This window comes from Myxocyprinus asiaticus, chromosome 42, assembly GCF_019703515.2.
Source record: "Myxocyprinus asiaticus isolate MX2 ecotype Aquarium Trade chromosome 42, UBuf_Myxa_2, whole genome shotgun sequence".
Lineage (NCBI taxonomy): Eukaryota > Metazoa > Chordata > Actinopteri > Cypriniformes > Catostomidae > Myxocyprinus > Myxocyprinus asiaticus.
The window spans coordinates 31,247,641-31,259,993 of record NC_059385.1 but is presented as its reverse complement, the minus strand read 5'-3'; the positions used below and the strand labels follow the sequence as shown (position 1 = coordinate 31,259,993).

The 12,353-nt window shown below is 38.9% G+C and overlaps 1 protein-coding gene across 1 annotated transcript in view; it reads left to right on the top strand.

The window, feature by feature from the left end:
* LOC127432694 (glutamate receptor ionotropic, NMDA 3A-like) overlaps nucleotides 1-12,353 on the top strand; it is a 53,157-nt gene that overhangs the window by 18,415 nt on the left and 22,389 nt on the right. The window contains exons 5-6 of the mRNA XM_051684046.1: nucleotides 3,939-4,054; nucleotides 4,174-4,325. Coding sequence (XP_051540006.1) covers nucleotides 3,939-4,054; nucleotides 4,174-4,325 — 268 coding nt within the window. The remainder of the gene's footprint in view (nucleotides 1-3,938; nucleotides 4,055-4,173; nucleotides 4,326-12,353) is intronic.

Here is a 12,353-nt window from a genome sequence, read left to right as displayed (position 1 = left end):
GGAGATCTGGTTTAAAGATTCCTTCAAACATTTATCAATAATAAGAAATACCTGGTAGAGAAAAAAACTACATGCAAACGATGAAGTATGGGAGATCTGATTTACAGATTCTCCGAGCTTCTCTGCCATCCTTCCTTAAGTACCAAACAATTCCATTGTTATTTCAGATGTGTGTGTTTGATGTTATTTAGGATTTGGTTAACAATTTAGGGAGTTGTAGTCAACCTTTGAGTAGGTTGTTTGATGTTTACAAAGAATACACCTAATCTGCATACAGCATCTGGTCTCTGTGTGAGACTTGGGAGGGGCATGCCCTGGATAGAATACTGTATTTTATTAGGTTCTTAAATCTTACTTGTGATTTGACTTTGCTGAAAGGGAATGAGACTGTTTTACCAGTTGCACTGAGACCTCTTGAATGATACCAAACATGTATGATCAGAAAACCTTTACATTACAGAACAGGATAAGTCATAACTTAGTTTTTAGTGTCCTTAAAGTGACCTAAGGTGAGAGAGAGAGAGAGAGAGAGAGCAGATGTGAGTGTGATTTGCGTTTTATGGTCCCCAATCAGTGGGGTGTGTTTTCTCAGGTGGAGATGCTCCTCTGTGTGAGAGTTTTATGACATTTGTTCTCGCAGAGTTCTTTGACTTTCCCGGAAGTGATGCAGATAATTTTTGAACAATCTTACAGCTCATTGGTCGCTTCCACCTGAGAGAGCCCTTCCCTAGTTTTGTACTGAATAGAATGTTCTTGCCCCTATTTTGCTATTGCAAAGCCTTTCTATTAAACTAACCGGTGAAGTTAAGCTACACCCTGTTATCTCGCATTTGCACTTGGTATGGACAAAAGTCCATATAAATGTTGCCTCGAGCATATGGCTGAACCCAAATTTATGTATTAATAAGTCCCCTTTCTGATGGTCAGAGTGGATTGTGAGGGAGGTTAATATGCTCTGTGACCTGTATGAGAGTGGAGTGTTGAGATCCTTTGAAAATATGGTTCAACATTTTGGGATTCCCAGGTCTCAGTTCTTTAGGTATTTACAGCTGCACCACCTGCACTGTACTATTTTTGGGAGTAGCATATGCCCCCCTAAAGCAGAAGATACTCTGGGAGTGGTGATTACTGCTTTTGGAAAAAGTCATGAGGCATCAGTGTATTACTCTCTGCTAATTCAGAGTCTTGGGGACGGAGCTTCGGCTTCCCTCTAGAGATTATGGGAGAAAGATTTAAACTTGGTATTGGAGGAGGGAGTGTGGATTCTAAAAAATTTCAAGTCTACATCTAGAGATGCAAGGGTGCACCTTATGCAACTTAAGATTTTACATGGATTCTATTGGACCCCCTCTAGATTGTATAGGCTTGGTCTTAAACACACACCCACCTGCTGACGATGCCAATCAGAAGATAGGGACATAACCCATGTCACGTGGAGCTCGCTGAAATAACAACAGGAGTACCATGTGAGCATAAACAATTGTAATAGAGTGATTTAGGATGTGATTCATGGTGTAAGTTTACCTTGTGAAAGTGTGTGATTTTGTGTATTTATCCCCTCGAGGCTTGCCGTAGAACATGGATGTCCATTTGCAGCTTTCAGTGAGTAACGAAACTACTTTTTATTAAAAACAGACTGTTGTGCCTCCGCTTTCTGATTTCATTAGTCATTTTAAGTGTAAAAACGCTTGGTGACAGAATCACTATGGACTACAATCAGCATTTGTGATGATATGCAGACTGCGATCACAGATGAAAAAGTTCAAATCAGTTTGAAGCCTTGTCAATTCTTCAGTAAAAACTTGAAAAGAATACAAGAGCCTGCCCCGGCGACAGAACAATTTATTTTCTGTCAAGTTGGATCCTTTTTTCCCATTGCTGAAACCATTCACTCAGCAGGGAGTCCTGACAGTCAAGGGCTAATGTGTGCTCCGTGTCTCACAGAGATTGTGATTGGCAATTATGTAAATGAAGCTCACACCTGAAAATTGCTGGAAAACTCTGCTAGTGTGACACCGGCTTTATAATATAAACAATAGAAAGTAAACATTGCCAAATAGGCTAATAAATACTCTAAGAGTAGTAATTCATCAACTGTAGATCATCATTCCTCTATAGTTGATCATCACTGATCACTTGACATAGTTGTCCAGTAATCCAGTATTATGTAAAAACAGACTTTTACATTAACATGAAATTATAATTAATTATAATATAATAACTTGTATTACATATCAACAAAACCTCTTCTGAGCACTTATTGTACTGTACCAAGGAGTATTAACTGTAGAATCTTTCAGCACATGACACGGACGAACACAGATAAATAAAACAACAAACAAGCAACGAAACAGACAAACAAAATTACCTGTAAATATCAGTGTTGATTTTTGCAGATAAACAGTTTAGTTCCAAACAGCAACTTTTGATTAATTGGTAAAACCGATATGTTTGTCGACCTCTACTAATTGCTGTAATTTTATCAAACAGGATGGAATGTTTTAGAGTGTATCAACCCAGCTAACACCACAAGACATCACACAATTCATGAAACCCAATGCTAATAGTTACTTATGTTTGTGCTGTTGATTTCACTCCCAAAAAATATGTCAGCGAATAGAAACAAATACAAATCAAAAATGAAGAAACACCTGGATTTGTTATTTTTTATTTACTTTTTTTTGTTTTTTTTGCCAGTTTTTCATTTCAAGTTATTGCACTGTACCAGGGCAAAACTCATTTGTGTCATCTTGGACTTATAGTGAGACCTAGTGATGTGGATGCAGCATCATTCAAAATCAATAGTTTTCAGTTACAGATGCCATTGTAGAAATTCACAATCAGCCATTACTAATTTAATCTAAGATTGAAAGTGTCCAATAACAAGACAGTTACTGAGACTAGTAGTATCCAACTGGTTATGTGATTCTAAAATGGCAGCCCCCATGAGGGCACCCCTGCCCCATGTAGAATAAAACAGCTTTTATAAGGTTACTGATATGACTAGAGTCCTCATATCATGTGAGTGCTCATGATTTTATAAATATGTTTCAAAATTACAATTCATTTCTTTAGGAGTGAAACTTTTTTAATGGGGAAAAATTACTGAGTCCACCTTTTAAGTTTTTAAGTTTTATCCTTTACATTAAGACATATTTAAAGGGGGCATGAACATGTTCTTCATAGTAAGAATGACACAAGCAACTGTAAGTGAATGCCAAGAGTTTCTGGACAACATCACTTGAGTGTGTGACAAGCCATCCACAAGAACATTTAGAATGGATTTGCCTTCTTCCATATCCTGTATGAAAAACCTGGAACTCTCCTTTTTGAGTTTCCAGAACCTCCAAGATTTGATGTAGTCCTCAAATCAGACCACTCCAAAAATATCACCAGTGTATAATTCCTTGAAGCAGGGCAGAATAAATAGATTTCAGTAGCGGCTGATGAAATTTGCAATATTTTCCTATGATGGTCGGCCAGGTCTCTCCTCTCAAATAAATCTGGCATGTATTTTTGCAAGATAACACACTTTTTGAATGCACAGGATAAACAAGGATGTGACTGCAGGTAATATATGTGGTCTTGGGGCTTGTGTATGCCACTTTTTTTTTCCCTTCTTGAGTGTGTGTGTAGGTGAATCTTAAAAAGAAATGTCCAGGTTTCACCCCAAAATCGTAATATAATGATTAGGACCATTAAGATGTGTTGCATTGTGACATTTTCATAACAATTGAGCACATATTGAGGATATTTGCTTGTACAGATTAAGTGGGCTTGGAGGACTTGGAGACATTGGAGCATTTCAACTGATTCAGAGATTTTTATGTCAAAAGATCAGATTGTTACTTCATGATAATGCATCCCCATAAAAAAATCTTCTGAATGCAGAAAATGTGTGCCATCATATAATAGCAAAGTGCCTCATGCTATTTCAGGGATGATCCACAAAAGCTTGATGCTTTTATAATGGACAAAGCTCTCTTAGACTATGAAGTGTCTATTGATGCAGACTGCAAGATGCTGACGGTGGGGAAGCCTTTTGCAATTGAAGGCAAGTAAATTGTTGCTTCTTACCCACTTATTGTTTTTGTTTTCCTGTGTTATTGAATGAATGAACTACTATGCACATACTCTGTTAATAATTTTAGATTGTTTCCCTTCTGTCCATAGGCTATGGTATTGGGCTTAAACAGAACTCTCATCTGACTCCAAATATCTCTGAGTTGGTCAGTCAGTACAAATCTGATGGATTTATGGACATGCTACATGATAAGTGGTACAAGGTGGTGCCCTGCAGTAAAAGAAGCTTTGCTGTCACTGAGGTAAGCCATGTTTTAAAATCCAAATCTGATCCGTTTGCTCAGTAAAACTGTTAAAGACCCCAATGAAATGGTTTGACTAATGCCATTTCTGTCCTTTGTTCACATATTTCCTCTTGACACAGGGAGTTGGCAATAGCCAATATCCTTTAGGATGTACTGTATGTTACAGCCCAGAAAACCATGATTTGCTACTTGCTATTGCCAGTCAGAAGCAGGTGAAAATAGGGGGAGGAACATTCTTATTCTATAGGGCATTTTCTTGAACAAAAATGTAAACTTCACCAATATTTTTGGTCAAATTTCAAGTCATAATTTTTATTTGTATAGCGCTTTTCACAACACATATCATTTCAAAGCAGCTTTACAGAAAATCATGCATTAACAGAAAATGAAACCGTAATATCTATAAAGTCGTGGAGTCACCATTGTGTAGTTTGATTAAATATGATTGTACATTGTGTATACAAATAAATAATTAAATAATAATTGTATTTAGAACCCCAGTGAGCAAGCCGAGGAAGGAACACAAAACTCCATAAGATGTTGGTTACTGGTGAAAATAACCTTGGGAGAAACCAGACTCACTCTGGGGGCTAGTTCCCCACTGGCTACACAGCATGAATATAATGCCAATATTAGTTATTTATGTGCAGTGCAAGTCATGGTTTAAAATTAGTAAACTAAGTAACTGTTAAGGGCCAGTGTTTAAACAAAGATTTTGTATGAACTATAAGATTAATGACTAATGTCCTTGAAGTCCATTTAGCTGCATTTAGTTGTCATCGCTCAGTAACATGTAGCAGTGGAGTCAGACACCAAGCAGGACCAGAGCTGGATATGGCAGACTCTGGTAACCTCGGGAAATGAATCCCAAGGTTGAGACAGGGAAACAAATAGAATAATATTAGTGTAGATGACATTCAGTTTATTGCAGAGTTATAGATTATGATAAATGTTTCTGGTTCCGGCAGACCTAACTTACATATGGGTCCAATGGCAATTTAAATGAATGGGGCTCGATCCCTCGAACCACCTAACATCCCTTACTAAAGCAGCCTGATTGTGAGCTGATGGATAAATTAGATGTATGCCTGGCTGAATAGATGAGTCTTAAGTCTAGACTTAAACTGAATGTGTCTGCATCCCAAACAGTTTAGGGGTCAAATAGGAAAAGGATCTACCCACTTTTGTGCATTTTGATATTCTAGGAACTATTAACAGGCCAGAATTTTGCGATCGTAATGAACTTGATGGAATATAATACCATTTAAAGCTTTGTATGTAGTTTTATTAATTCAAAATTTAACTTTAATTTAATTAGGTAGCCAATGTAACAACGATAAAATGGGGCTAATATGATCATATTTTTTGGTTCTAGACAGCACTCTGGCTGCTGTATTTTGAACCAATTGAAGTTTATTTACTGAACTTGCAGGAGATCCTCCCGGTAAAGCATTACAATAATCTAGTCTTGAGGTCATGAACACCAGTGGTGATTTCTCAGGCCCAGAAAAGCCTTCTCTGCTGGTGTAACGAGCCTAATAAATAAATATTTTTTCATCCTTTCATTCTCATTGACCTTTTTGCATACACTATATTGCCAAAAGTATTCGCTCATCTGCCTTTAGACGCATATGAACTTAAGTGACATCCCATTCTTAATCCATAGGGTTTAATATGACGTCGGCCCACCCTTTGCAGCTATAACAGCTTCAACTCTTCTGGGAAGGCTTTCCACAAGGTTTAGGAGTGTGTTTATGGGAATTTTTGACCATTCTTCCAGAAGCGCATTTGTGAGGTCAGACACTGATGTTGGACGAGAAGGCCTGGCTCGCAGTCTTCACTCTAATTCATCCCAAAGGTGCTCTATTGGGTTGAGGTCAGGACTCTGTGCAGGCCAGTCAAGTTCTTCCACACCAAACTCGCTCATCCATGTCTTTATGGACCTTGCGTTGTGCACTAGTGCGCAGTCATGTTGGAACAGGAAGGGGCCATCCCCAAACTGTTCCCACAATGTTGGGAGCATGGAATTGTCCAAAATCTCTTGGTATGCTGAAGCATTCAGAGTTTCTTTCACTGGAACTAAGGGGCCAAGCCCAGCCACCAAAACTTCACAGTTGGCACAATGCAGTCAGACAAGTACCGTTCTCCTGGCAACTGCCAAACCCAGACTCGTCCATCAGATTGCCAGATGGAGAAACGTGATTCGTCACTCCAGAGAACGCGTCTCCACTGCTCTAGAGTCCAGTGGCGGCGTGCTTTACACCACTGCATCCGACGCTTTGCATTGCACTTGGTGATGTATGGCTTGGATGCAGCTGCTCGGCCATGGAAACCCATTCCATGAAGCTCTCTATTCACTGTTCTTGAGCTAATCTGAAGGCCACATGAACTTTGGAGGTCTGTAGCGATTGACTCTGCAGAAAGTTGGCGACCTCTGCGCACTATGCGCCTCAGCATCCGCTGACCCCGCTCTGTCATTTTACGTGGTCTACCACTTCGTGGATGAGTTGCTGTCATTCCCAATCACTTCCACTTTGTTGTAATACCACTGACAGTTGACTGTGGAATATTTAGTAGCGAGGAAATTTCACGACTGGACTTGTTGCACAGGTAGCATCCTATCACATTACCACGCTGGAATTCACTGAGCTCCTGAGAGCGGCCCATTCTTTCACAAATGTTTGTAGAAGCAGTCTGCATGCCTAGGTGCTTCATTTTATATACCTGTGGCCATGGAAGTGATTGGAACACCTGAATTCAATTATTTGGATGGGTGAGCGAATACTTTTGACAATATAGTGTATGTATTTTCAATCGCTTTCCACTCCTAATTAATCTACAAACGAATAGCAAAAAACTATAAACATTTATCCAATCAGAATTTATTCCTCGATGCTTACAAGCAAAGTGTGACAACTGTTTCACAAATTGCATGCCCGAAGCCATGCCCGAAGCCATGCCGCGTGAGTCTGAGCTCTACCCCTTCAGGCCTTCAGAATTTCTGCAGAATCCCTCAACAGTGTAAGTGAATAGGCATCTAAAGTCAGATTGTCAGATTCATCAGCCAATCAGATTGATTTATTTGTTCTTGTGAGTGTGGTCTTAAGGATATGTCCCAGTCCAGGCCTTCTAGCTGGCCTTGAGTGATGCAATCATGCGAAGAGCGTGAGATCTTGCTGACGAGTCGGCTGTCATCACTGCTGGTATTGCCGCTGAGAAAGAGATCCTTATGGATTTCCAAACCTGAAATGTTCTGCATGATCGTGCGATTGATTAATTAAACAGGAAAGGAGGACTGATTTTCACTTCAAGCAAATTGTTAAGTGCTTTTTGCATTGTTATAGCAACATCAGGAGTTTTCTAAGTGTAAATTAGGCTGCTTGAGCATTCAGTGTCAGATTAAGTTTTGGAAAGTAACCGTGTACCTTGACAAATCAAAATTTATTGCAAGCAAAATTTAATTCACAAATATTATTAGAGAGCTTTTTCTTGGTTTTAGACCTCCTTGGTTCTGGCTTTAGTGCATGGACGTGTTTTTAAAATTTCAATTGGTATTATTATTTGACTGCCACGTAATGTATGATAGGCATACGGTGTCTTATTCATTGAGAAACTGTGTTTTTTTTCTTAATGGCATGAATTGCACTGAAGGCCTAGACTTAAATTGCACGGGCCGTGGCTGATGAACGCATGAATTAGTTTTTCGGCATTAGCAACAGAGAGCATGTGTCGTAACTTAGCAATATTTTGGAGGTGGAAGAATGCTGTTCTACAAACACTGGAAATTAGATTTTTAAAGGATAGATTGGTATCAAATATAACACCTTCTTCGCTGTAGAAGACGATGTAACAGTACATCCATTGAGAGTCAAATTATATTGTAGCGGCTAATATTTTAGAGGTTTTTGGTCCAATAATCAGTACCTCTGTTTTGTTGGAATTGAGCTGAAGGAAATTTCTGGCCATCCAAACTTTGAAATTTCCAAGAAGAGAAAGACTGAGGAGGGAATTAATTAAGAATGAACTGTACCCACTGGTAAAATTGTTTATTTGCTCACACTGTAAAAAAAATTTAGCACCTATTTCACTGAAGGAATTTAGCTAATCTGGTAACTACACAAAAAAGGCAGAAACATCTGTGCTGAACATAGTTTGCACAATGTAATTCCAAATCTTGCGGGTCAGTTCTGAGTGCTAGGTTGTGGAGGATGCAGCAGACTACAACAATCTGGCATACTTAACTGGGACTGTACAGCGACGCTCCAAAACTACAGTCCAGACATCTGAATGAGCTCTTTAAAATGCTGAAAGTGTGCTCAAATGGATGGGGTGTTAAATGCCTGGATATATGCCCAGTTATAACACTCTTCTCCATCATTCAGTCTTCATTTGATGAATTGCTGCTGCTATGACCAATAGAAAAATTACACAAATTTCAATTAAAATTATTATTTTTTGTTTACTGCCTATTTTCCACAGGTGGTAATAGCACAGCATTAACTGCACCAAGTAAATAGCGCTGACTTTTGTGAATAAGGCACAATCTATAATAAGTCTATAATTTACATTGAAAGGAGCCGTGTTTGTACTAACAAAAATGCAACAAACTCTCACAGAGAAATTGTACAAATTCTTATGATTTGGCTAAATGACTTTGTACAACTTTTACAAAAGCCAATCAGGTGACTCTCCCTCATCTTCTTCTAAAACATGACAATTACTTTCTTCCATCATACACAACATACTCTTTACATTTTAAATCATCCTTACAGAGTCTACACTATGGTTAGGTTTAGACATGGGGTTTGGGTTAGGGCATGAAATTAATAAGCTTGTACACAAGCACTTTGGAAAAGTGGAGAAAATGACCAAAATTGCCAGTTTTAAAAGAACAGATCTGTCAGGGGTAAAGTATTTTCATTACTCAGTACCCTATTTACTAGATATTAGATATTCAAACTCCTCCTAGACCATTGGTCCAACTTGTACATTTTGCATGTATCATTTAGAGACCCTCATGACAAAAAATTATCAAAAGAATTTTGCTTTGTCAAATCATCTAGAAGATATAAGACAATATTTTTTTTGGCTGTGACCCAAATTCACCCTTCAATCTGTATCTTCAAAATACTTTAGAATGAGCATAGGCCTATAGAGAGGGGCAGACTAGCCATCGTGAGCACTGGGAGCTTTTCCGGTGGGCCGCTGGACAATGTGGGCCGGCCTGCTGCTACGCAATTATAAAGACTCAACCCTCTACGGTCATGTTGGAGAAAGAATTCGCCAGACTTTTGATGACATGTAAGCGTAGTGCAACTGAGAAAGATATTAACCCTGTGAAGGCCGAATTTTAAAATAAATGAGCAAAAAAAATTTTACCTTTCAGATGTTTTTGAAGGAGGCCTCTGATGCAGAAAAAAAGGTTTTTAAAAGTTGTTACATTTTAGTAATTTTTTAATGACACGTTGTAATATTACAACAGTGGTCAGGAAGGGCAGCAGAAATCCTGTATTTGTACTTGCATTGTCTGAACAAATATACAGAACAACTAAGTGTTCGTTTGCACAGCTAATTGCTTATGTAGCCCCATAACTGTATATATCATGAATAATAATCACACAACAGTCATATTTTTTATGAATTGTTATTTATTAATAAAATATAGGAAAACAGGAAAAAATGTTTTTACAAAACTGAACTTAGACTTAGTCCCAAAGTTCAGGTATGGTAGTCCTAAAGACAGTTCTTGTCCTCCGAAAAACAAAGATGAACATTGCACTTGCGGCATAGAGTATTGGTGTAGCTAGTTTTGCAGAGTCTGCAGCGTCCTCTTGTTGTCTTCACTGGTAAATGTGCAACCATGTCCCTGTGCACGTCCACCTTGTGGTGTTTGGTTCACTCCCATCTGAGGACAGTCTCTTGTGAGCATTCAAATGGTTCCTTGATGTCACCATCTGTGTTACTCTGCTGCCTCCGGCTGAAGATGGTCACCCTCTCTTTGGTTTAATTGGAGTTGTGTTCACCTGATTTGTATTAGAACAGAATCAATTAAGATGTCAAAAATACATTAAGATACAAGTCAGATATGTTATAAACAGTGAAATATTAAACATATTACAAACAGTAAATAGCAGAAATGCATTCTCACCAGGATAAGAGAATCTGCGAGTTCTGCCTGAAACTGTCTACTGTTCAGCATCTCTTTTGGCAAAATCTTGAGCACTTTGCAGTCTCGCTTGTAGAGGAGCCAGGCGTTGATCACAGCGAAAATAATGGTGTGCCAGAAGATGTACAGGTACCACTGTTTCGATTTTATGCGGAATTTATATTTGGTAGCAAATTAATCCAATAAATCCATACCTCCCATGAATTTGTTGTAAGTTCCCACAATGCAAAGCCTCTCAACTTCAATGTAGGTTTTGGTGGCTTTGTCCCAGCATTTACTTTTCTGCACAGGTTCTGGACCAGCAAAGGATGACACAAGTGTCACCGCCCTGTTGTCAAACCATTTGACAGCACATATGTTGTGGTTCCCCTCGACTCTGAAGTCAAAGCTTCCTCTCCCACTCTTCTTCAAGCTCTTCTCATCTGCAAGGTTACAGTTGGGTAGGCATACCTGTCTGGCTGTTTCCAAGTAATGAATTCCACAACGAAGGAGATGAATTACCAATTGGATGCAGGTGAAATAGCTGTCTGCATAGATTTTGTAGTTCTGCCCTTCTGGAAGCGTAGAAGCAAGCGTCATCACAACATCCCCTGACAATCCAAGTTCAGATTTGGCTCGATGTCTATTGACACTGCCTTGGTACACCTCAAAATCACAGACCATGCCAGAGACTCCACTTCTCACACATAATTTGAGACCCCACGTGTATGGCTTTCCTTGCAGATACTGCTTTATGCTGCTGAATTTCCCCTTGAAAGGGATCATCATCTCATCCACAGAGTTGTGTTCTTCTGGTACAACCTGCAGACAATTCTCTCTGAATGAGTCGAGCCAAGATCTTTTTTTCCACAGTTTGTCTGTCATTTCTGTCTCTGGCACTATCAAGTTGCTGACAAACAACTCTTTGTTTATGGACCAGAAAAATTAGTATTGGGACTGACAAAATCCCTTTTCAGCCAGAGATACCAGTCACGGGGCATGGTCGGTTTCTTTGGTTGTAGCTCAATGTCCTCATAATCATCATCTGGGCAGTCAGTGGGTTCAGTGGGTTGTTGGTTTTCTTTGTCCACTTCACCGACATCTTTATCTGTTTCTCTATCACTTGCATCACTGTCATCTGAATTCAACTCAAGGTCACTCTCTCCATTTTGGATGATAGCAAGAACATCCTGCACCACTATACACAGGTCCTTTCCTTGCTGGTGGTATTCCGAAATTGGAAAAGTAGTAATTATTTAAAAACTATTCACACAATATTCACAAAATATTGCATTATTCACTCCTAAATCATTCCAGATCATTAATTCCAATGCAACAACCATCAGAACCATTTAGAATATTCCCACCTGTCCCAGGACAATGCAACAACCATCACCTAAATCATTCATTCCAATGCAGGAGCCATCACCTCAATCATTCCAGAACCTGTTTCTGCCCAACTGTTTCTGATTAACAAACAAAGCCCAGGGCCAGTTCAATGTATTTTTGTTACTGACAAGATACAATTTAAAATACTGCAACCAGAAATTATTTACTAACTGATTCAATTCTGGACTAAACTCAATTTTAACAAAGAAAACACACATTCTCACAAGCCCCAGATTTATGCAACAACTATCCTCTAAAACATTCAAAAACATCCAGAACCTGTTTCTGCCCAATTGTTTCTGCCTAACAATCAAAGCCCAGGGCCAGTTCAATGTAATTTTTACAACTAGAATGTAGTAATTTATTCAATTCAGGTCTAAATTCAAAATGTTAACAAAGAAAACACATTTGGAACTTAGTTATAGTGAATAACGTCATGGTTACTTGTGTAACCTCCGTTCCCTGATGGAGGGAACGAGACGTTGTGTCGA